Below are 26,757 nucleotides of genomic sequence, written 5' to 3' on the forward strand. Positions count from 1 at the left end.
ACTGTGATAATGCAATATTGCATGCAACATTAACATACTTTAATATTATTAAGATTGTTATATTCCAAAAGATTTACGCAAAAGTTTTGAACCAATACTTTTTTTCGAGAGAATTGTTATCAATAGACATTATTTTAATATTCAATTCGCTTTTTGTTTCAATCTAGCGCGCGAGATAATTGCAATAAATTGCGCGGTCGAGATTCTTTATAATTTATTTTTATTGATAAGTAAAATTACATTTATCCACAAACACAATACGTTCTTTTCAATGGGGTGTAATAATGCGTTAAAACTTGTGAGCGGCGAGGAGAAACACCTGCGAAGGAGAAAGAGGGACGAGGAGAATTTGTTTCTGTAGTCGTTTCGACACTGGCCCTTATGTTTTTCGTGAACAACGGCGAATCACGTCATTTTCATTCAATCGCAATTATTAATAATATAAAAAAGAATTTAAAATTTTTTTTCAATGTAAAAAATTTGGGAATTTATAAAATATACTTTAAGTGTGAAAGAAGAAAATCATATCTGAAATAAGATTTCTCACGAAACACATATGGAATCGCATCATACTCTCAAGCTCTTTTTAATCCCTATATATATATATATATAAAAGTAATAAAACATCTGGGTTAATTATCCCACGTATTTAAAAGAAATGTATAAAGCCGTTCTTTGTGCGCAAATGTTTTCGATATAATTATGTGATTCAAATTCCAACAATACAAGTCACAAATATCTCTCGGATAATGATTATTTATAGCAGTTTTACTTTATAATTGCCATAATTAATTCGATTGCATCCGTTTGTTTTCGCTACGAAGATTGCCATTGTTCACAGAAGAGAAAACCAAAATCTTTCGCATGCGTAATAGTAATATTCTTTAAGAATTCCAATTTTCATCGATATGAGAAAAAACATAATTTAAGAGCAATTGGAATTACACTTTTGCGCCACGCATAAATAGATTTTCATCACATCAGCATTATACATATTTATATATAAATAATACGACGCCTTTACATATTATTAAACCTTTTACATACGAAACGACGATTCGAATGTCACGATAATATAACAGACTTTGTTTTGCGTCAAATTATTTCTTGCAACACGCCGATTCTGCTTCCGCGTGTTGCACAAGAATTAATAATATATAAATTATTATCACGTCGCACACAAAAATGAGTAAAAAAGATATTTTTAGAATCGAAAGCGGCAACGTGTAAATACGTAATTCGCGCTGCTCGATAATTACCAAAGACGATAGAATAACGACGAGAAGATACCGGAAAAACTGTAAAAATAAAGTCTAGTGTTTTATAGTCTCATTATTACACTCTTTCTCCGTCTCTGGACTTGCTAATCTCTGGACTGCGGCTTAAAGGACGTATATTTTTTTTCTTCTTCTTCTTCTTCTTCTTTTCCTCACATCTCACATGGCTTTTAAGCTAAATTCAGTGTTATCTCGATATAATATATATATATATATATTATATATATATATATATATAATATATATATTATATATATATATATATAATATATATAATATATATATATATATATATATATATATATATATATATATATACACTCAATACTTCTTTACAAAAATCAATTCTTAAACTTATATATATATATATATATATATGGAGATGGCCCGATGCAAATTCACAGTATCTTGAAGCGCACACTTTTTTTTCTTCCTTCTTTCTCTTTCCTTTTTCTTTCCTTTCCCGTCACAATCGAATCACCGAAACATGATATGTTCCGACTACTGGCTAATACTGATACTACCCCGATATCTTCTACGAAAGTCATCGGAGAGAACATTGGACCGTTGTTGCCTGCGCACGACGTAATATCCTTCGGATCGGCGAGCCTCGAGATTTACAGACTTATATACGCGAGCCATACAATGTGCCAAATCTTGCTTGCTTTGCGCTTAATCGCGTTGTATTCGACAAATGATATATGTGTACGCGATCAAATCAGTCCCGATCAATCGCAAACTATCTTTCTGTGCGAGAGCAGAGGCTCCAGTCGTATGAGATTCTTAGAAAAATAATAAGTACAATCGTTTTTAAGGAAGGTCTTCAGCATCTGTGAATCCGTATCAAGGTCAGGTTCTTTTATATGCAATGATGTTGTCAATGTGTTGGTTTAACAGCTATATACGCTATAGGTACATAATGTTTAATTTAATATGTATATACATGTATATGCATGTGTATATGTTCATGTATATATTTGTGTATATATATATATATATATATATATATATATACACATAAATACATACAAATATATGTATATTATTCATACGAGTGCACACGCACACACACACTTCACACACACACACACACACACACACACACACACATACACACACATACATATACATATATATATATAATCAATATTTTATATTATTATTATTTATTATAATTATTATTATTATTATTATTAACGCATTGATGCTATCTGTTGTTATCCATATAATCATAGTACATTCACTGGTATAATTGCTATCGCGCGCGCGTCTTATGATATCTGAAATATCTAAAATAATATTTTTAACATTCAGCGATGTGTATTGTTTATGTGTGTGTCTGTGTCTAGCATCTTGTCGATTATACACACTCTTTTCCACCGGAGTTGCGTGAAGACAAACGATCGCTATGTGTGCACGTGATTCGCATTAGATAGATAGAAGAAAGGCAGCTGCTTCACAAGTGCGCTTAGGAATATAATATCTAAAGGATTTCTTTTCTTTTTTTTTTAATCGCTCTCTGAGATCGCGAGCGATTATCGTGTGTGTCGCGCGACACAATTGTAGCAAAGTGAGCGCAATTAAAAAGGAGGACCACCTTAGCACGTAATCGGGAATGTATGTATAATATGTATCTATGCATGGACATTCGTGCGGGGCATCACATTTCACATAAGATACGGAATACAGAACGCCACTTTTAATTACTATTTATTACGATAATAATCATCATTGCGCGCCGCCGAGCTCAATCCGTCCCTTATATTATTGGATATATCGAGATACATCGAGGCGGTCGACCGATCCGAATGCCTCAAGGTACAATACGGTACATGGAACGATAGCGATGCTTACGCTCTTATCGTGCCTCCGTCGTAGGACAGACGTTGTAAAGATGACTAAAAAAGAAAAAAGAAAAAAAAACCGCTGATTATTCTAATCTCTTAGACGTTTAAAAATACATCGCAATCTTTCATAAACGACGTAGAGATATCATAATTTCTCAGATACATCGTAAAGACATGATAAAGTCGTGACTTTTTACGAGTTTTTTTTTTTTTTTAGATGTCTTTAAGACTTCTGTGGTGTGTGTGTGTGTATGTGTGTGATTATATATTAACCACATTACCACAACCACTAATGGACGGTAATGGCTCTGTAGATTGTGGCAGCGCGTCTGCATGCGCCGGCGTTGAATGCACCGCATCGCAAGCTCTTTTTTTTTTTACCAAATATGTTCGACGAAAGCGCATAACGTGGTTCCAAGTTAAAAAAAAATCAAGAACTATATATGTGCTTTCTTTTCCCCACGCGACCCTGGCGCTAAAGTGCGAGTTACTACCTTTTTTTTTTCGTTTGACCATATACAAATATATAAGCATTAAACGTGTAATATATATTATATCATCATCATCGTCGTCGTCGTCGTCGTCATCGTATATAATTAATAATATATCCTAAGATAGTTATTGTATGAACGATCTTCTTTTCCCTTTTTTTTTTTTTTTTTCCGAGAACGCAAAACGCGGAAACGAAAGAGAAACGCTTACCTCAACAGCCGTCATTCTTTTTTTTTCGACCTAACATAGTCAGAGGTACTAATGCCACTCGAAAATGATCTCCAGTTGAACTGTTCCTCTTATTCGGCAGCATCGACATGATCTATCCGATGCAACGATCGTCGTTTCTCGTCGGCGAGATCGAACGAAGCTGCCGAACATTCTCCATGCTAGCGTTCTCAGCACCTCGACAAAACAATAGGTTTTCGCGTGGAATGATAGACTTCTTGCTTACTTCCTCATCATCGTCGTTAACTTCGAGATATATATATGTCAATGATTCTCAGTTTCCTTACATGTTAAGGTTTCTTCTTTATCATCTAAAGTAGACGTTAAGTACTGAAAAAGGTTACCGAGAGAAAACGAGGCAGTGGGAATCGAACGGAGACGGAGAGAATAAAACAGCTGCATCACGAAGATAAGAGTGAAACGTGCAACGATAACATGGGGCGTATGTTCTGATATTTTAAGAGTGCTGCGTAGCTCGCTCGCGCTTGATTATTTTAGCATAACGTTAACGATTACGCGATTATGCGATTAATCCGAGTATTTACGTCTATATGCTGCTCCCAGTGACAGGCTGCTACAAACGCTATCGCTTTTTTTTTTTTTTTTTCGTGTAATGCTTAAGCTGCGTTATGTTTTATTGCCATTTTGATTATCTCCGAAAATATCAGAACCTAAAAATACAGCAAAGAGCGCAACGATAACGCGTTTACCGACGTTTACATTGTCTGTGTAAACGCACGTTCTATCGTCATTCGAATCGTCGTCTCCAGAGAATGAGAGTGATCGGGTTACGATCAACGTCGATCCGTGGAGCTTCCGATTCGATTGCGCAACGTGTAGAGGCGGAGGAACATCGAGGTAAATCTAAAAACGGCGTTTTCTACTTTTACACAACACGAGCGCTCCTTCCTGCGTTTTTATACCGACATGTAAGTACATGACAACGCAATGTGAAAATAATATGTGCATGAGATACTTCCGAAGATAGCGTGTAACACTCGTGTTCGTATGGCACATAAGTGTAAATTCTACATCATTTTATCTCCCGTAGAATCCGTTTCGTTCCCATTCAGCGCGTGTATCCCTGCTACAAACTTTATTTTACACATATTGTCAATTCTTTGCGAAAATCGATTTACACAGCGACGTAGAGCCGGAGTGTGTAACAAGTGGTAACGCGATATACGCGCGATATATCTTGTCGCAAACGCGATCTGTCGATTAAGAAACGCGTTTTCTGAATTAGCACATCTCCGGGAAATATACATGTTCCGGATCTTCGGAAGAATCTCGCGGGGGGTTAGAGATATACATGTTATTTATATATATCTTACTCTAACAAAATACTATGAGATTCTTGAAGAAAACACGCGAGAACGAATACGCGACTGCGATCAGCTTCAGAAATTAAAATTGTGAGGCGACGACTGAATTATTCCTTCACCTCGAAATATTTGTATGTAGGATTCTCGTAACCGTTGATCTGCATATTCGCGACGTGCCGTTCTTCCGGTGTAGCTGCTTGATCGACCTCGATGAAACCCTATGGAAAATTAAGAAATTCACCACAAACACATTATCGCACAGTAATTTACATACTTTTGTACATTATTACAATTACTTTTCCCTTGTATATATATTCTCTTTTATTCTCATTTGAATATCATATATACTTAGTTTGAAAATATAAAAAAATGTATATATATATATATATATATATATATATATATATATCTGTATGCAGGGAATAACCACAGACTGATACTATTCTTACACAAATATCAATAAATCTTTCGATGCGACAGCATACCTGGCTGTGAGGACTTCTTGCGCTGCGTCTCTTGAATACCGCGACGCCCACAACTGCAGCCGCCATAAGTGCTATGCCAGCGAATGCGAGTGTAAAGTAGACGGATCGACTTTCTCTGTGATATACCTCCCGCCTTACAGAGTAACCCTGCGAAAGTAATGGAATTTTGTTGATTTTGTGTAATGACGAGAAACTTATGAAGATATTTCCTTCTATTAAATATATATATATATATATATACACATACTATATTACAAAATATATTAAAAAATTATATATTATATATTATACTATAACTATATAATTATATTATACTATATATATATATATTGTATTATTTTTCTTTTTAATATATCTATAAACAATTTAATAAATTTGATAAATAATAAATATAAATATATAAAAATTTTTAAATAATTATAATTATAAAGTTTGAAACTTTATAATAGTAACGATAAATTTTCTCTACCGGCTCGGAATGAGAAACATCATGTGTCATGCTGTGAGCTGCTCTGACTACTCCCTCGTTATGCATAGCAGCAACCGCAACGGTTTGCTCGGATTGTTGAGGAATATCCTTGGTATCAATTGCCGAATCGTTCTCCTCGTGTTGTTCCTGCTCCGTTCGCAGCTCGCCGCGTTCCGCTTTACGTTGCTCTTTGCGCGCCCGCTCGAGCTGCTTCTGATGTTCTTTCTCTATAAAGTATTAAGTAAAGTATTAAAAGTAAAGTAAAACACACACATTCGTTTGTACCTTACTTGATAGCTCGACAATTTATCGTAAATACCTTGTTGTTTGCTGGCAACATCAGCCTGGTACTTGTCTAGAATGGCTGCCTCCGCTTCCCGCGTCATCGCCAGCAGCAATCCCGGAGTTTCATCTTTACTCCTGAGGGCCAAAACGTAATCGTCCATAAGACGGCCAATCTTCGCGCTTAGATCTGGATATCTGAACATAAGAAAAGAAAAAATGAGTCTCTAACGTTTTTCCGACCGCGTTTTTCGCTTTGCAAACCGTGTTACGTAATCCGCGTATTTTAACGTATTCGAGGCAAAACTATAGAATAAAATATATACGTTACCGTTCCAACATCAAGAGACTCTGATTGGTAATCCTATCAATTTCCGCCAGATGCTCCAAAGTGGCCGGTTTCTCCCGTTGCGCCTGTTCCAAGCTGCTGTCGAGGAGATGCTTATAATGAGCAATTGTATGATGTCTATCTTTATGAAGGGCTCTGAGTAACTTTTGCAAGCATTTTTGAATACGGTGCATCTATAGACATAAACAGCAATCGTATTAAGACAGGTCAAAAAATTATCAATTATTTGCGCGTAAAATAATGCGGTAACTTACATTCGGCGGCGTTTCATTAAGTGCCGCCGTGTAACATGCCATGGCTTCTTCGTTTCTCTGTTTAACAGCCTCCTGAAAAAAAAATTATTAGAGAATTTTTTTTTAATAATTTATTATTATTTCCTGTGATTGCTCAAAAAATATTTTTTCACATATTTGTATGGATCGTAATAAGTTCTCTTATGTGACGTACTTGCACTCTCTGTTGATGCATCGCGCTTAACTGATGCTTTTCCGCGGCGCCGCTCTCCTCGAGCGCGGCGACTGTCTCTTGGAATCGCGCCGTCATCCAGCGTTTAAAAGCATCCGCGGCGACAGGATCGTGGGCTCTGATGTCCTGATATCTCTCCTCGAGGTCACTCCAATCCTTCATCACCTGAAAGCGTTGTAGCACAAAGATTTCGACACCCATGTCCCGCGCCATGATATTACCTCTTACAGATACACGATTTATTTCTCTTATTTCGTTTCTCTCAAATACAAATTTCAGTATCTCTGCACGATCTAATTGATTATATTCTGTGTTTACTTTTTGTATTCTATATGCGTAAGTAAAGATATAATGCAATATATGCTAATGTTGCTTCATTTTCTCTATTGCAATTATATTCGAACTTACTTTCGTCACTTTCTCCTTGTGCACCTCCTCGAGTCGCATCTGAGCCTGCTTGTAACTCTGATGTTCGGATCGCGGATCAAAGTGCGTCAGATAAGGATCGGGCGTGCCCTGCGGTTGAGATGGCTGCTGCGTGCTCGTGTTGACCGGCAGCGGCATCGCCGTAGCCTCCTGCTTGACTTTCTCCGTCGAGGAAACGGTTGTTGATGGTCGACTAATTTATATTACAAATTACAAAATAAGTATATAATTAATAAAATATAAATCATTTGTATGTCTAATCTTTCTTATATCTCTACATAAACTTTATACATTATAATAAACTCTTTAAACTAATTTTAACGCTATTTAGATTTAATTCTCTTTTTAATTGTGAAAAGAGAACTTTATATACAACATATAAATATGAAGTCGACTAAAGTTTTTTCAGAATTAAAAAGAGAATTAAATCTAAATAGACTTCAAATTAGTTTACAGAGTTTATTATAATGTATAATAAATAAATAAAAAAAAATATATATATATATATATATATATATATATTTATTTATTATTATTGTTTATATGTTGGAATAAATATATACCAAAAAAATGCAGATCTGTTAAAAGGAAAAACACTTATTATTTATTATTTATAATTACCTGGTGGTCGTGTCGTAATCGTCGAGATCGTCGTATTCCTCTTCACTTTCATCCTCATCGGGTTGATCGTTAAGCACATCATCGAGATCACCGTCCGAGTTATCTTCGTCCTCAGCGTCGGTGTCCAGATCATCTTCGTCGTCAAGATCGTCCTCGTCCTCGTCGAGATCGTCGTCCATGCTCTTCGGGATGGGTAAATCGATCGGTTTCTTTACTTTCACGTTCTCTGCAAGAAGAAAAGTATATTTCGCCTTAATATTATTCTTTCGATATGAATCTTTGTGAATTCAAACAATTCAATTATTACACATATATAAAACAATGCGCAATTAATTCCGATATATGTAGATATAGGTTTTTCATTCAGCGAGTACAGCTTGTATGAAACCTGCGTAAGGGAAGAAAAAAAAAAAAAAAAAAAAAAAAGGGAAAAAAAGCAGAAAACATTTTTATTAATACACGATATATTACTGCGTTCTCGTTATTGATTACATGAAAATATCTTACTGCGTTTTTCTCGCGTTTCTTCTCTAACAATACCTTACGATTTGGCGTACGTAACGCACATACACACCAACACATACGCCCGGCCGTGACATACATACACGTACATACATACTCGGTGCGATAGGTGCAATTATTGGAATTCCTGTCTGCGCGCACATTCCAGTATATCGACTGCCATTGTTTGAATAGTAAATGGACGGGATTGGGCTGGCCGCAGATAGCTCCGCGGAATTCTGGCCCATAATCTAAATCAATGCGCGAACCAGTGATACACTGGTGGCAGTGGACTGCCACTTGATTATTTATCGATATTTATACTTGAAAAGAATGGAGAGTCAATACGATTGCGCATGCATTGTAATTTGATAATTTTACAGACATGATTGACCAACAATCGAAGCGACACTCGACTCCTTCACGTAAATCGTAAATAAATATCAAGTTGTAAATATCGAAATAATTTCTACAAACGGACATTTATATTCTCCTTAAAAGATATATATATATATATATATATATATATAAATTGAAAAGATTGAAAAATTTATTCCGCAAGAATAATAACTTTATTGTAACTTTCACAACATCCGAATTTAGTTAATTAAAAATTGGAAATTTACGCGCAATAATTCTTGCGAAACCTTCATGTCATGTATATTCTATTAGGGTAAAGATAATCAGAGAAGATTGTCGCCGATGGAATACCATGAAATTTGAATGCATTTTAACGCATTTATGTTGAAACGCATTTCATTCGCATTCTGGTTCCCGGGATGTCGCATCTTTCCAGTTTAGAATTTCTAATTTCACTGGGTTACTAGAGAAGAAGCGGGACACTATCTTGGCTAACTAGGTTCTCGAGATGCGTCTCATTCGCCGAGAATAGATACTCTGATGAGACGACTTCTCGACTTCTGCAAGCACAGACAAAAGTCCCTTCTGACCACCTGCGTCGTCGTTTTATCTGGGTCACACGATAGATATGAGATAACTGCAAGCGTTGGCAGTTTCTTCAGTAAGTTACCTTATATCACGATTGTTCGTCATAGATAGTTATAGATACCTGCTCGCGAGAATGGTTTATCCGGGACCGATCGAAAATGTCGAAAAAGATACAAAGATGATAGAAATTCAAAATTATCAATGCCACAATATAACAAAGATATTGTTAAATGATATGTTATAAAAGACATGGCATTGTATTATATATTATTTAAATAGTTGAGGGTTTTTTCTCAAGAGAAAGATATATATATATATATATATATATTTAAATAATGTAAATTTATTTATTTATTTTCAATAATAAATGTGTTTATCATTTTTATAAATTAAACGTCTTTACGAGTTGTATGTAATTATATATAAAGTATCTTTAATTATAATTGCATTTGGAGTAGAGAAGACCTAACCATCTGAAATTGGATTTTTATTGGAAATGAATTGAAATGTTACAAATATCATATGCAGATAACAATATACTTTTGAATCAAGATTTAAGGAAAGTTTAAAGCACATTTCAAAAAATAATTTTCCTGACAATTTAAGTTTTTAATTTCTCTTTACTTTAATAACTCGTCTTATCGTAAGGATACTTTAAACTAAAACTTATTAAAATAACAAGACTTTCAAAATTGTTTCAATGAAGAAGTGGTATCATTTTAGTTTTATACAAAGATGAAAAAAATCTCATTTTCCCTTCATCTAGTATATCTATTATCAAGTATATATCTACACCACCAAGCGCTCTCTGTACTGACTAATGTCTATTTTCCTGAGCGTTTAATATCATAGCTTTATTTAGTATAGTCCCATTCTTCATCTTTTGGACGACATGTCTCATATTCCAGAGTTACATTACCCTATCCTGAAAATAATGGAGTATAATATTCAAGCAAGCGCATAAAACGTAGCGGACAAAACGTACGGACAGCCTCGTGCCTCGTGCGTGTTAATCGAGCCTATTATATATGATGTATAGGAAAGAAAAGTTGCGCAGCGACGCCGAAAGCTACGGCGTGTTACGTTGCGCAGTCGTCGGAAACGTTGGTGGCGAACATTATTGATTGCACGAGAGAGAGAGAGAGAGAGAGAGAGAGAGAGAGAGAGAGAGAAGAGAAGAGAGAGAGAGAGAGAGAGAGAGAGAGAGAGAGAGAGAGAGAGAGAGAGAGAGAGAGAGAGAGAGAGAGAGAGAGAGAGAGAGAGAGAGAGAGAGAGAGAGACAAGAGAGACAAGAGAGCTTGCGGCAGGGGAGAAGGAGAGGGAGGAGAAAGAGAGAGAGAGAACGAGCTTGCGGAGGGTGGTTCGAGCCAGCCAGGTACTCTGGAAGGAGACGAGGAAGGAAGCGAGGCAAAGTAGGTGGCACCCCTCGTTTAATACACTCTCTTTGCACCCTCCTACAGTCGTTCTCTCTTTTTGTTCTTTGTGACAGTCGATTGAAAACGGACAGCCGACAGTATTTCTATTGCGCAATAAATACGCCGCGTATTCGTCGTAAATATTCATGCTTTCTCGATTTATCTCTTTCGATATGCTTTTTGATTAGACACGCGTTCCATTAATCGTTCCGCTGTACAAAACGAAATAACAGATAGGCGAAGTAATAGCACGATATTACGACATTGCATCAAAGTAAAAACTATCATATATACAATACATGGCTTCGTAGAGAAAAATGTATGGGTTTAATAGTATTATCAAAGTAAATGACGAATACAAGCGAGACAGTTAAAGATTCTGTATAATGAATTTATCCAATGTTATGCTGATTATTTAACATTTCATTGTTCTTTTATACCATAACATAGAATTATGTACTTAGTGATTGTAATATTATTGCAATCTTACGTCGTACAATAAACGTATACAATTAAGAAAAATTTATTTTTCAAGTTGAATGAAAACTTTTGTGTAAGTTACACTCGTAAAATTATTCGTTTCAAAATACTGAATATGACTATATGCAGCTCGATTTTGTCATATTAAAAATCCAATATATATATTTAATAGAGACAGATAAAGATGTAAAAAAATCTTTTTTTTTTTTTTTTTTAAATAGAAAAACAAAACATTTTTCTTCACATTTAAGAAAAAAAAATTTAAGTTTTTATATTGTTAAAAATTACAAACCGTGTTTTCTTTTTTTTTGCATTTATTCAAGTTTAATTTTTATTTATCTTGAGAGAATTTGCCTAATTAAAAATAATAATTATATAACTATATAGCTAATTAGAATGCGATCTACATTTAAACTATAGTGGAGTTCAAATCTATCATTTAAGAAATTAAAAATAATGAAAAAACAACTTGCAATAACCAAACTGTAAATATGTTAAATGTCAGGGGAAAAAATTTGAAGGGAGAATAAAATCGAGGCTTGTTTTCTTTACACAAAAAAATAGCATTATATGGAAAAAAAAAAAAAAAAAAAAAAAAAAAATTTTCTACTTAAATCTCTAAAGACAGGCTAGATTCGCGAAAGTTAAATCTGAAAGTAAGAAAAAAAAAAAAAATCGCCGCAAATAACATTATTCGCACTTTATGATAAAATGACCTCGCGCCAAGAAAACGGCCGCGTTGGCGTCTGTAAGGATATCGCGATAGGAGATGCAGACGCAGCGAAACGCGCGCTCGCACCGATGGAATACCGATGTTATACACGAAGATGAAGATGAAGCTGGGTACAATGTTGGCGCAGAGAACGCTATAATTATTCGTTTCCCTCGAAAGCCGTGGAAAGGTTTTCTCGCGTAGCGCGTATCTTCGCTTATCCCTTCGCAATCGTTACGATTCGCTGCGTCTTTCGCGCGTACAAACGCGAAATATGAAGTATGAATGAATGAATGAATGAATGAATGAATGAATGAATGAATGAAAAGTATGAGTGATAAAGCAAGCATACGTACGTTACGTACCTTTCAGGTGTTTCGGGCAGCATACAAATTCGACACCGGAGAACAGGGATATACCGCACGGCAGCAGCATCGCGAAGCTACGCAGGTTCATGTTTCGCTCCCGACAGGTCTCCGCCGCCGTGGTGTTCCAACTGTAACACAAATCCCCTTGTCGCAGTCACGTGTTGTATTCAAGGACACGAACTCGATACTCGATCTCGTATACGACGCGATAAACGACCAACTTGCAACATAGACGTAATACCGTGAGATCAATTTCCGAAGATAACAAGTAGCTGACATCGCTCATTAGCAACCTAATTGTATTTAATTAATTGTAAGCACGCGACAGAGTAAGATGAAATGATTAATGGAAGACTCACGATGGCGCACAGGTAAAGACTAAGAGCGGTAAACGCTTATTTACAATAACTCGTTAATAATATACATATAATAACAAAGTCAAAAATCAAATCTTGCGCTTTCTCTTCGTAAAATGGAAGGACTACTAACAAACTTTTAACTGTCTTCTTGCTCGAATTGCTCAATCGCTTTGACGGTACGCGGATGTTATATGGGTTAAACTCACTCGAGAAATAATTTCGTTGAATGATGATGTATTCGCGTATATACGCGTTCGTTACCTGTGAGAATCCCAGCATTTTGTTTGATTATGAAGATGATCAAAGAGACAGCCCTCCGGCACGAGAAGTGCGTCGCTCTGGAAAGGTCCCTCTGAAAGCAGCAAATTGTACAAATTACAGTAGTTTGCATTTAAGGAAAGGCTCGATTAAACTAGTAAAGATCGAGTATCGCTGGTATTTATTCGCTATTTCTGACCGACGATGCAATATTTCTCCCTCCCGCCCCCCTCCCTCTCTCTCTCTCTCTTTCTCTCTCTCTCGTCTCTAAAGAAAAATTTCGATGAATTTTATTGCGACAAGCAGTCAAAGTATAAATTTGTCGACGACCATTTATACATCTGTATAAATGCATGCTATATGCCGAGAAATGTATAAAATCAATAAAGTTGCCGAATATATGGTCTATATACGGTTCTCTTTATACATGAAACATCTATCTATAAATTTTATATATTCTGATGTGCTTAGTAATCTTTAATTATTTTTAATTTAATCTTTAATTGCATTTTTAAGTAGAATTTGACACATGTAGATATCCTATATGTTATATGTATATAATTAATATACAGTCGGACCTCTTATCCTACGATCCTCTTATGCTACGGAACCTCTTGTATCCTACGACAAAAAATCCTCTCATGTTACGACCGCGAAAGGGGAATTATACCCTCACTCTGAAATTTTTGTCGTAGGATCAGAGGTCCGACTGTATTGAAGGTTGTCTTAGAATTCTTAACTACAATTTTAATGATTGATTCTCGGTGATAAAGAATTAATTTATCCTAAATTCAAAAGTGTCGTAACAAAATTTTATTTATTATTTAAATTCAAATAAACTTTGATTTTCAAGTATTTTAATTATATTGAGAAGTTTCAACATGACAATAGTTTTCCTCAACAATTTTTCTATAAACAAATTGACATAAAATTTATCAAAGATTTTAAAATAAAATATTTTTGCTTGAGATTCTCTATATAAATATGCACGGTACGTGCAACTGTAATATAAAATAGGAGAATTTTATAAACATAATATACGTACATTATACAAGGTGGCACCGAACATATTTATATATTTCTTATAAATATCTGGAAAATTACCGAAGCAAAAGTTGTAGAGAATTAAATTATCTTTCAAATGAGACCAAAATATTTTCATTATATTCTATAGGTTTTGCAATTACTAGTTTCAAATGAAAAAAAAAGTGGTTTTTCGGCTATTGACGTAAAGCTTTTAAAAAATATTCTTCATTTATGCTGTTATGACCTTAGCTAATTTTTAATGTTTATCTTGCTTATTGGTTGCTTTATTAAAAAAAAATTTACTGCATTAATATATCTTATCCTAATCATAATTTTCCATAACGTTCCAGTCGGACTTTGTGATCTGATAATGCAAAAAAGCTTCCTTAAAAAATTACCTTTGAAAATAAAAATGTGATTTTCAAAGCTTTTAGGCGTTAACGTTTTAAAAAAGCATTTTTGGATCCATATTTATAGGAAATTTTTTGTTCAAAATTAAATTTTCTATCAGGTCACGAAGTCTGGCTGTAACGTTTGGAGCTACCTTGTATATGTATAACTATATATATGCGCATTTGAAAAACATTTCAGTGTAAGAAAGATGAATATAAAAAGTATGCAACGACAATTTCCCGATAGCATATTTGTCTACATGTATCGTTGTTTACTACGTACTAGAGAGCTTTATAAATGCAATAGAAGAATATGTAAAAGGAAGAAGCGAAAAGACAGACGGCGGAATGGAAGAGCACATCTCGCGGATGACGCATCGGTACATTCACCAGAGCAGATCAATAGAGCTAGTCACACAGATCCTCTTTGAGGGTATTAACCACTTGCCTGATTTGTTCGAGTGTATTTCATATGTCATTCTCTCTCACCAGAATGTAAAAGTATAATTTAAAAAAATGCAGATATCTATGTTTATTTACAAGAGAGAATGCATTCTATTTATAAATATTGTTGAAAAAAGAATAAAACAATACAAAAATTAAATACAGATGTAAAAAGAAGATGCTTTATAGTTAGTTTTGTGTAAAAAGCATTCGGCACACAATGCTTATTTTTCAAGCATCATAATTGACTAATCATAATTTCGACATTAAAGAATTGTGAATTCGTCTTGATGCTGGTATGCAATCCAGCACCAAAAAAACAAGCATCATGTGCCGTAGACTTAAAAATGTTAAATGAAGAAATTAATGAAGACAATTGAAGATGCAGACGTCCATTAAGTGGACGATCATGATCATTATTACACGCGTTTACTAAATTTACCGAAATAATGGCGATTAGCTGAGGATTATAAAATGAAACATGGTTTTCAATGTTTTAATAGTGAGCTCGAAATGAAGTGGAGTTTCAAAGTTTTTCGCAGTTTATGTCCGCCAGCTTGTGTAGGTGAAGGGGGGATAAATAACTGTCGTATCTTACGAGATTTCTCAATTAAGAAAATATATCACCGATTTTGTGTCATTGCACTCTATTCACTATTGAATTATTTATTACATTTTCATAATGCAGATATCTCTAGACATATATTCTCGTAGATCTTGAAGCGAAATTGTATTGAAAGTAAATCACGATTCCGCAAATATATATATATTTGCAATTACTATTTTAATTAAACATATGTATTGTATTATACGTTAAAATTTTATTTAAAATAAAGATAAATGCAATACTTTCATCCGATAATAATGACACAGCTCGTACAAATACATTTTTCTTGTATTATTAATGAATCTTGTCCAATGTTTTCTTATCGATTTTCTCAAACTTTGTGTTACTTGATGTAGAATATTCTACAGTTATAAGTGCACTCCTTATGAATTGAAAAGTTCAAAGCAGGAACGGAATCAATATATAAGGTCCAGTTTAATTAACATCAAGAGAGAGAGAGAGAGAGAGAAAGAGAGAGAAGATCTAAAATAGAGATTTTTACTAAATTATAAACTTGCCTCTCTCTTGCATGAATTATTCAATTAGATAGGAAAAAGAGATTTACAAATTGAAATAAGGATACTCGCTACAAGATAGCCGCTTGTCAATTGCTTTGAAAGTGAGTAATCATACAAAGAAAGAAAAGTAAGCGTGATCTCTTGATTCCTGCTACTGTGCGATGTCACGTTTGCGATAGTTCTTTCGTTCTTCAGCGTGATAAAAAGGCTGATCAGGAAGTAGCCAAGCAGACAATCCGACAGCAGATATCGCGTTGTCCGTTACACAGCGTATTGACTCTACAAATTGAATTCTTTCGGAACAGATCGAGCGTCCTTGCTAAATTTATAACTAAATCCCCGCCGTCGGAGATCGATCTATCCATTTCTCACGCCGCTACCGCATTATCGATGAGCTCACGACCGATCGGACGACTCATCCATAGCGATGGCCCTCGGAAAAACCAATATGTTTTTACAATTTTAAAGCAAACTAAAAATAAGACATTACCACGGAATCCACTGCCGAGATTTGTACGACTTTTTAAACTGTTTTTTTTTTTTTTTTTTTTTTTTTTTTTTTTTTTATGTATTAAACGTTTCTTATCTCACTAACAATCAATCGATTAATTGAGACATCAACGTACATACATATTGTATATATAATAAATATTGAAGAACATACAAATTTAAATATTACATCATTATATTGACATGTCATCCCCATATATTTTTTCCGAGGATTTTATTTATGTCGCGATACGTTTGCGACAAACAAAATTGTTTTATACTAGTCCAGAAACCCAGTGCATACACATATGTATGTGACATGTCCATGACATTTCTGACAAGTGTAAAAATTAATGTAAACTTCTTCTTCGCGTATTTAAAACATAAAAGATTCAATCCGTTAAAATTATTAAAGTTTTAATTATTGATCCATCGGGAGGCATTTGTATACATACTGACGGAAAAAAATATCATTATTACTACTTACCCAGACATCTGTAAGGCTTGACCCATCGAGAGAGTTTGCACTTGTTCCTTCCGGGCTTGCACCATCCGCCCACTCTGACATAGTGCGACGATTCAACGATGTTGGTGATATCTCTTTTTGGATAAGCCTGGAAAATATTGTATTATCATTATATTAGCGGGTAGTTCGATCCGATTATAATCGCGCGTCTATAAAGGTAATTATGATATCGAGCATACATGTGTGCTCGGCAAACCTGTTATTATTGCGAACAAACGACACTTTATCTCTTCTAATCTCCGTTTAAAAGGCCGCACATTCTTATCATGCAAGCTCTTTTGCGATATTTACGCTTAATGTGCGAATTAAATCTAATAAGCCACTTATGTTAGTTTATGACGTTAATTCTCACAACGAATCGATAATATGTATAGTCTAGCATATAATACAGTTTTTTTTTTTTTATAAATGTGTGGAGTTCAAAAATTAATAATTTATTTGTTAAATTCACAAGGAAATTAATATAAATAAAATGTACAAGAAAGTTATACTACACAGAGAGAACGATTTGTTTGAATAATTTGTTTGGATTTATTTATTTTAGTCAAACAACATTATGTCATATGAAACATTATCTTTATTGATTAAAAAAAAGTATTATTTCATTGAATTAAATAATATTATATGATACATGTTATTTTAAAAATGTAATAATGTTATTAGCTATTTCTTGAAATAAATAGCTTTTTTCGACTATTTCAAGCATAAATTTTATTAAATCTAAAGAAATTTTTTTCTCTTCTGTGTATACTCATGAAACTTGGGTGAAAAAAGAATATCGAGAAATTACACAAATATTTTATATAATATACATGTTAAAAAAAAACACATTAACACAATAACGAAATTTAGATGATGTCAAAATAAATAATTCACAACAATTGTCGATCTGCAATTTCGCGCAATAAAGTTATTGGCGAAGATTAACGTTATTTTCACGGTAGAAACGGTAAGAAAGATAACGAACCGCGAACTTGGTATTTTGTGGTGACTGAAGAGCGTCAATGAAGGGATGAAAATTGGATTTACATGCCACCGGAAGATTATACTAAACGACTTCTTAATTATGCCTGGGGGGGCAGCGGCAACATTGATGCAATATAAATAACACGGCGCAAACATTAATTTATCAATCGCTCGCAGTGGCCTGATTCTATTTTTAAACACGAATAAGGATTAATAAATTCTCAATCGAATAAGGAATCGCGAATAATTTCAGAGTCTCAATCACCTAACTTACTTACGATAATTTAAATGCCGTCTCGAATTTATATTCGCTTTCGTGTTTTCGCAACGACAGCGAGACGGTGATTTTTATCGATCGATATATCCGGTGACCAATATATGAAACGACATAGTCACTTTTCTTCGTGTTCGTGCATAAGCAATACGAGCACGTACGCATGTGCAAATGCAAGCTGCATGCTTCCCTCTCTCTCTCTCTCTCTCTCTTTCTCATATAGTGGATTGTGTGGATTGCGTGAACGTGTCGTATAAACGAGACGGAGAACGTTATTATCCGGTAATCCATAAGTTAGTCTTGCCTTTCACCGTGCTCTACTTGTGAAAGATCTAGAATGGAGATGCGTGCGATATTCTCATTTTCGTTTTATCTATTTTTACAATCTTAACTTATATTTTTATTCTTTATTTACCTATTTATTGTAAAATGTATTCCCCATCTTGTCAAAATCTCAAAGATTTAAAAATAAAATTAAAATCTATCAACTATTTTTCGCGCATGTGTAATAACAAATGTAATAAAAGTTAAATGTGTTCGATAAAAGTTGATTTTAAGAGAGGATGTTGTTTTTAAGAGAGCTTTAAGTAACTTGGCGAGCAAAATATTTATACACGTTCATACACTTTGTAGAATAGAGAAATGATGCAAAAGAGAGGAATAAAAAGTTGGATGATAATAGAAAAATGTCAGAGATCTATTTTTAATATCTATATATATATAGCTCTTAATCGACTATACGTACTTATTATCGACATTATACGTGTGAAAGAATTTAATGGTTGCGTGATCTTATAGACCTTTTTTTTCTTACCTTCTTGCAATACTCCAGGATCTCGAGCTTATCCGTCATGCAGCTCTTCTTGTCGGTCGAGGAGACCCATCGACCCTGTTCTCCCATGTGCTGAGCAAGGTACACCTCGCCAGGTTCGCACAAGGTAGCGACCTTAGATGAGGAAAGATACGGTCACACATACATATACACGCACATTGAAGGTATGTATTAGCTTCAAAGCGGAAAACACATTTGGCCCAGTCCACAACTTCATCAAAGTGTTTCGCTTCTCCACACCTTATTCATCTTAATTGTCGAATAAATAAATTTTTTTTTTTGCAAATAGTTATTACAAAAAAGTCAATGACTTTTTAAGATCCTTTTTATTTTTATAATCGCGAGTTATTTATTAAAAGCAATGATGTATGTTTACATTTATAAATTGTAATTATTCTGTTTACAAACATTTACAAATATTTTATATCTATAGAAAATATTTTAAATTTTATTTTATTTAAGTGCGATTTCTGTTTTTGACGTATTCTGTTTAAAATATTACACAAAATGTGAATTTTTTTTTAGAAATATATATAATCAAATAAAATTTTTTTATAATAAAATAAATTTAAAATATAGAATAATCTGTAGGGAAATATTTATTTTCTCATAATCTTCTGTCATGTAATCCGTGTAATTTGTTATTGCATTTAATAAATGCACATAAAACACACACACGTAAAACAGTAAAAATCTTATAATTAAATAATCAATTACATGAACGTAGAAATTATTTTATTTTGTTCGAACAAAAATAAAGGGCGTAAGAAACTTGGACGGGAATTACGCGAACGAAGAGCAACGATAAATTTTCGCGAGAAGATATAATTTTGCGGTGTTCCCTTTTGAAGCAGGAATAAGGCTAAAGCGAACGCTCTCTCACGATACTCACCTGCGGCTCTGATCTTCCGCCAGCTGGTGCCAATTCGAGCCTCTCTGACACCGCCTGTAACACAAAGTGAGAGAAAATATTTGAGCTGCATATATATAGGCGAAAGGAGGAAACGGCTGGTTAAAACATTTTTCGCCTTGATAAACGTGTACTTACTCGCGTGAATTCAAATCTTCGACGTACAGAAAAAAGCAAATAGTTTATTCGCTTTATAAAACTACCTGATTCGAAAAAATGCTTGATTCGTTTAAGAAGAAAAAAAGAAGAAAAACATATTTAGAGAATAAAAATGGCTAAAAAAATGTGGAAAGGCGAATGAATTATTTTGACGTAATTATAAAATATCATATCCTTTTTTCCTATTAAATTTACTTTGAATTCGTAACAAAGTGAATTTATCGATTATCATAAAGTAAATATTTATTTATAAGAAGATATCACATAATTATAAAAATAAATATATTTTATAAAGCTTTGCATTTACTTTTCTCGAATAAAAAGAGAGAAAAACTTATCTTCATCAATTAATAAATTATTACTAATAAGTCAAATAAGGATATATCCTTTGCAATTAACATTGATTAATTTATTTTGCGGAATACTAGAAATATATTTACTTTCATACTATTTTTACCTCGCTTTTATTTAATGTTATTTTAAAAAATAAAATGCCTTGAATGCATGATTTCTGTAAAATCGATTTTGCAGACCACGTTGTTATTTCAAAAAGGAAAACGTAACGGGAACAAATGCTGACTCGATTAAAACGTGTTAAAGACCACGACATAAACCCACTTCATTTCACTTGCTCGACAAAAGCCTGTAATCTCGTTCAATAATTTAATGTCAACGTCCTCACAGTAAAATTTCCATAATGGGACGTTTTTGTTATGTCAAGTAAGTAGAAGTAGTTTTTAATATAAAATTTATCATACATATCACGTCTGTATTTTAAATATATTATATTTTCTCTATGTACATAATATATGTATGTATAAGTGTATACAATATACAATACGATGCTTCCCAACTTTTTTCACGATATTTTAATAATCTTTATTAATATCTGAGTCGTAATTACTCATTATTATTAATTTAAAAAAAAACCTGTATTATGTACTTGAAGAAAATTGGCAATATTGTATATATTTAAGAAGAAAAATAGACTATAAAAAAATGTTATAACAAAGAAGTCGATTGTTAAAAATCAAGATAAAATGAAAACGTTTAAAAGCTATTTTGTAGCTTTGTATGTCGTGTATAATATTGTATGTACACATTACAATTGATGACAATTGACAAATCATGAATCTCGTTCATTCATTTGAACGATGAAGCAAGATATATAAAACATTAATTGCGATAAATATTTTGCGCAGACAGGAAGTCGTATCAGAGAGGGTAGCTGCGTAATTACATTGTTCCATAATACTCAACTGACTAATTATATCACTCGATAACGTCCAATAATTACGGACGATCCTGAGTTGATACGTTGACGTATCAAGGAGGCATTATGGCAGCCAGTTGCGGACAGTTATGCGCGCTCGTTTATCGCCGTAGAGAACATATATGTATAATTTCGTTATTGGGTGTCGTGATTATTTTTAGCAAGTGCATGAGCGAAACAATTATTATAAGATCATATCAAGAGGGATAATTTTGTGCTACAATGCGGAAAGATTACAGTAATATTATTTCGAGGCTCCGATAGTCATTATAACTATATTGAATTACGATACAGGAAAGAACACCTAAAAAATTACGTGATTTATTTTTGCGTTATACAAATTAAAATAATTTATCTATTTTATATATGTACGGCATTATTTCCATTCAATTAGTAAAATCTTAACCATTTATAAACATAGAGATAAGTATTGAATTATATATATTGTATCGAACAAAAATATTTTTTTATGTTTGGATATACATATGTAGATTTCTAAGAAAAAACTTGAAGAGCTTTCCGAAAGAAATTAAATAAAATATAATAGGAAACAAAATCTCTCGCTCTCTCTCTCTCTCTCTCTCTCTCTCTCTCTCTCTCTCTCTCTCTCTTTCTCTCTACGTCACGTGTGATATTATGTTTATAATACATTTTCACAATTTTTGTCGAACGAAATTTGTATTCAGTCGTTCATTATTGAATAGAGACTTGATTAATAAGTACTTGATATCTAAAAGCAAATAATTTTTTCCATGAAATCTTCCCTTCGACTTTCCTGACTTTCGCGGACTTTCCAGACTTGCAGAAATTCTGAATAATATTTGACCGCATACAATCATCTTGCTAAAGTTACCTATATCCCGTTTAATCGTCCTATAAGGTCGTTTGATAAGGTCGCGGTTCCGCTTGTATCGAATATCTCGGGCAGATATTAAATTTCGCAAAGAGACACGAAGAAATACGTATTCGTATCGCGCACCTGCTGCCATCGACGCGCTTGTTTTGATCGCGCGACGACGTTTCATGCGGTTACAGAACTACACTACTGGTAAATATCGGCATGCATCGTGCACGCTGCAACCATAAGCGAGGTCACGCTTCAAATACAAGATTCGGGATTGACGTGTCTCGTTGAAAAATACCCCGTCCCGTCCGAATAAAAATCGTACAATCGTTTGGCATCCATTTACGACCGGCGCGACAAAACAATAAATATGGACGTTTACAAATGTGAAAATTAAAAAAAAAAAATCAGTATCTAATCATTTTTTGAAAATAATATATACATATAAAGAAAAATATTTTAGAAATATTTTGTTATTTATGTACACACATATACACACATATACCATATATAAATATAATTGAGCGCAAGAAGAAGAATAGGAAAAAGAAATCCATTACATTATTATATTATTCCTTGAAGAAAAATTATAAGTATTCTTATACATGACTTTTCACTTCTCGTCTGCATCGACCTAGTTGCATGAACCATCCTTGTGATTACGGTGTGCAAGACGTGTGTATTTGAGAACTCTGTGGGTGAGATTTTAAAGAGAAATTTTAATGTATATAAAAAAAAAAAAAACTACATCTCCTTCTTTTTACTATACCCTGGTATCCCTCTGTATAGAGAGATAAAAAAGATTAGCGCGTTTTTAATACATTATATGTATTTAGCGATAAATAATATAGTTGTCCAATTATATGTAGATTCTATTTCTGTGTTTCATCGAAAGATACAAATATATGTATGTACAACATGTTGGATTGATAATTGGATGACTCATTATTATTATTATATAATTAGATATTCAGCAGTGTGAATGTGCAAAGCTTTAATGTGACGTGTCTCTGAAAACACGCAAAGGGTAACTATACACATTCACAACTGCGTCACGAGACTAGCCGTCGCATTATTGACTGCGGTATTAGCTATGCGCGCGAGCAGCGCAGCCTGTTACTATCATTACGATCATTTATTATAGAGCGATACGTTCTCGAAAATGTGCGCTAACCCAATTACTCGTCCATAGCGAGATCGGCAAGATCGGCAAGATCGGCGAGGGCGAGGGCGAGGGCGAGGGCGAGGGCGAGGGCGAGGGCGAGGGCGAGGGCGAGGGCGAGGGCGAGGGCGAGGGCGAGGGCGAGGGCGAGGGCGAGGGCGAACGCGAGCGGCGCATTTGCCCCGTTTGGCCGATAATTTCGTTTACGTTCGCAAATTGCGACGCCGCGCCGCGTCGCGCCGGCCGACCGGTCGGTCGGTCGGTCATCCGGCGAGAGGCGAGAGGCGAGATGAGGGCGAACGGGACGTCGGGACGTTGGGCGTCGGGCGTCGCAACGCCCACCCGCCACCGTCGGTGCTTTGCTTTGCATTTCATCGATCCACGTCGCTGTGTCAGGGGCAGATCCGCGACATGGCGCGCCATTATGTACGGAAGCGATTCGGTAACCCCCGGCGTACAGCTTTACCCTCCCCCGCAACCCTTGCAACCCTCGCAACCCTCGCAACCCTTGCAACCCTCACTCCACATGTGGCAGGGACGAATGGTAAACTTCTCGTAAACTGACGATAATGATAATGATAATGATAATGATAATGATAAAAGACTCGAATTTCAAGCTACGCCCTAAATAAAATTCTATGAATAATTGCATCTCATTGTTATATTAATATGTATGATCGAATGTGTGAGTATTTCTTCTAGGTAATTCTTAGAACATTCGCGTATCCTTTTACACAGCTAAACAGCCGATGCAAATTCTGGCGAATCGCTATAACTAAATGCAAATTTATCGCATGCATGTGTATCTCCGAGATGGGATGTTTCTTAAGAATTTGATTATTTTAAAAGTACAAGTTTGAAAGTTGGGGTTGCATACAGTAAGGATAAATTACACCGTTTATATACATATATGTATTACACATTCGTATATTCCCAGTATACTTAACATTCGAATACATAGTAACATCATTTCGCTACACGCACGAATTGATGTAATATACAATCTTCATCTCTCTATGTTTTGTAAAAAAATATAAACTTATAAACAATTTTTTATACGTATATATAAATATATAGATATAATTTTTATACCGATTAGAGACATATATACTTCTCTGTCGTAATCTCACTTGCTGCTTCTATATGTTTGAGAAAAAAACGTAGGCAACAATCATCTATGAATCATTGTATCGAGTCTATCTTGATATAAGAGAACCTAGAAGAGATCATGGTCATATCTATCATGGTATCTCTCTCTCTCCCTAAAACCGGTCGTGAGGACGATGAGGAGTATGTGATTTTATCCGTGAGCTGTTAGCGATGGCTCGTGTTTCCCGGTAGATCGACACGTTGCAATAGCACTTTCAAAGTATGGTACGATCATCATCCAGATTGCAGTGGTCGGCTTATCGACTAGCCGAACATGATGTGTCTGGTATATTCCCCGAATTGGTTATCGGTGATATACGTATTCTGTGGTTTACGTTCGCTTTTACGGGAAATGAAGAGCGAGTGGGACCAAAAAGCTCTCGTAACCTTGAATCTCTGATATGAAGTATAAACTCTGTTCGATAAAGTGACCTAATTACCTTTTATACGAAATTGCTCTTTGTCTGAACAAAATCTAGTTTTAAATTTTAGATATTAAAATCCGCGATATATTATTCGCGTTTCATTTCACAAATAATATATGTCGTTTACTTATTTACTTGTCAAAATGAGGTAGTATTTTTCTAGTAGTTTTTTTTAAATGTATATAAAATTTAACACTCGTTTGACTATATATTTTCGCTTTTTTATATCATAGTTAACCGAAATAAGCCTATATAAAATTAATCCTTAAATATATTTAAAAAATGTTGACATAACTGCTGCAATTTTGCTCCTGTCTCAAAGATTTTCAAAGTTTTTAGAGAATTTTTACGTAAATATTTCTCAACAAATCAAAAAAGTTGTACCCTACTTTTGTATTTTAACAGAATCAATTTTTTAGCATATATTTTTCTTGAAAATTTTAAAGTAGAAATTAAAACATTTAAATTGGGACAACATTTTCCTTAAAAATCATAATTACAAAAAGTAGGATACGTCATTGTACTCATTACGTATCTGTCTACACAACATGTGATATGAAAGATTCAATTAAAATAACATCCTGTTGCCTGAAATATCAATATTCGCCTGCTTTTCTCTCTCTTTCTCTCGAAAAGGCGACTTTCCGTTCGAAATGGTTTCCTCGTTAGCGGAAATTACTTGGCGATATCAGCGACAGAATCTCCTGGGATGTGTGCGGTCGGCGTCGCGGCTTGCTCAACACCACCTCAGAGCCGCACATTTAGGGGGTTGGCGACGTTGCACTAACTGTAATACGGGCTAACTATTCCCACGAGGAAACGCGCGAGTTAAGCTGCGTATACACCAAACTTTCGCATGGCTTAGTTTCAAAATATAGTGAAACAATAAGATATGAAATACATACATACGATATTCGATAATTGATATACATATCTAACATTTTCAAAGAGAGAAGTTTCTTGCCGAAAATTGAGATAATTGTTTTTTATGAAAAATGTCGAGAGTAGTCTTTCATCTATAAATATCGAAAAAAAAAAAATCAACAGAAAATGGGGAGGAGAATGTATCAAATTTTAAATATGCTAATAAATTACTCATCAACTTACAATTAGTCGGTTTCTTTTTTTTTTTTTTTTTTTTTTTTTGGTTAGAGATATAATTGCCGAGATATTTAATAATAAAGCTTTTGATATCTAGATATAGTCAAAAGGAAAAGCAATCTCTGCATCAAAATTTGTCTGAAGATATATAAAAGAAAATTTGAGATGCAGGAACATTTCGTATACGAAATGTAAATATATGAATATAAATATAAATATAAAATATAAATATATATATATAAATATATATATATATATATATATATATATATATATATATACAAATTTTAAATTAAAAACAAGATTGAAAAAAAATTTAAACTTATAACACTCGATCATTGACTCGACGCATA

The 26,757-nt window shown here is 34.1% G+C and overlaps 1 protein-coding gene across 3 annotated transcripts in view; it reads right to left on the bottom strand.

Annotated features, from left to right (window-relative positions):
* Positions 1-203: 203 nt before the first annotated feature.
* Positions 204-26,757, bottom strand: part of Appl (amyloid-beta-like protein) — a 46,500-nt gene continuing 19,946 nt past the window's right edge. Inside the window, exons 2-15 of one of the 3 annotated variants that reach the window (XM_072897196.1) lie at positions 20,274-20,327; positions 19,364-19,495; positions 17,271-17,397; positions 13,311-13,401; positions 12,688-12,818; positions 8,267-8,492; positions 7,628-7,838; positions 7,202-7,384; positions 7,009-7,080; positions 6,737-6,927; positions 6,443-6,543; positions 6,124-6,350; positions 5,655-5,801; positions 204-5,387 (exon numbers count right to left, since the gene is read on the bottom strand). In XM_072897196.1, coding sequence (XP_072753297.1) covers positions 5,277-5,387; positions 5,655-5,801; positions 6,124-6,350; positions 6,443-6,543; positions 6,737-6,927; positions 7,009-7,080; positions 7,202-7,384; positions 7,628-7,838; positions 8,267-8,492; positions 12,688-12,818; positions 13,311-13,401; positions 17,271-17,397; positions 19,364-19,495; positions 20,274-20,327 — 2,004 coding nt within the window. In that variant the 3' untranslated portion in view covers positions 204-5,276. Of the gene's footprint in view, positions 5,388-5,654; positions 5,802-6,123; positions 6,351-6,442; positions 6,604-6,736; positions 6,928-7,008; positions 7,081-7,201; positions 7,385-7,627; positions 7,839-8,266; positions 8,493-12,687; positions 12,819-13,310; positions 13,402-17,270; positions 17,398-19,363; positions 19,496-20,273; positions 20,328-26,757 lie in introns of all 3 variants that reach the window. The other 2 variants (XM_072897195.1, XM_072897194.1) reach the window with 2 other exon arrangements.

Source organism: Anoplolepis gracilipes, chromosome 8, assembly GCF_047496725.1.
Source record: "Anoplolepis gracilipes chromosome 8, ASM4749672v1, whole genome shotgun sequence".
NCBI lineage: Eukaryota > Metazoa > Arthropoda > Insecta > Hymenoptera > Formicidae > Anoplolepis > Anoplolepis gracilipes.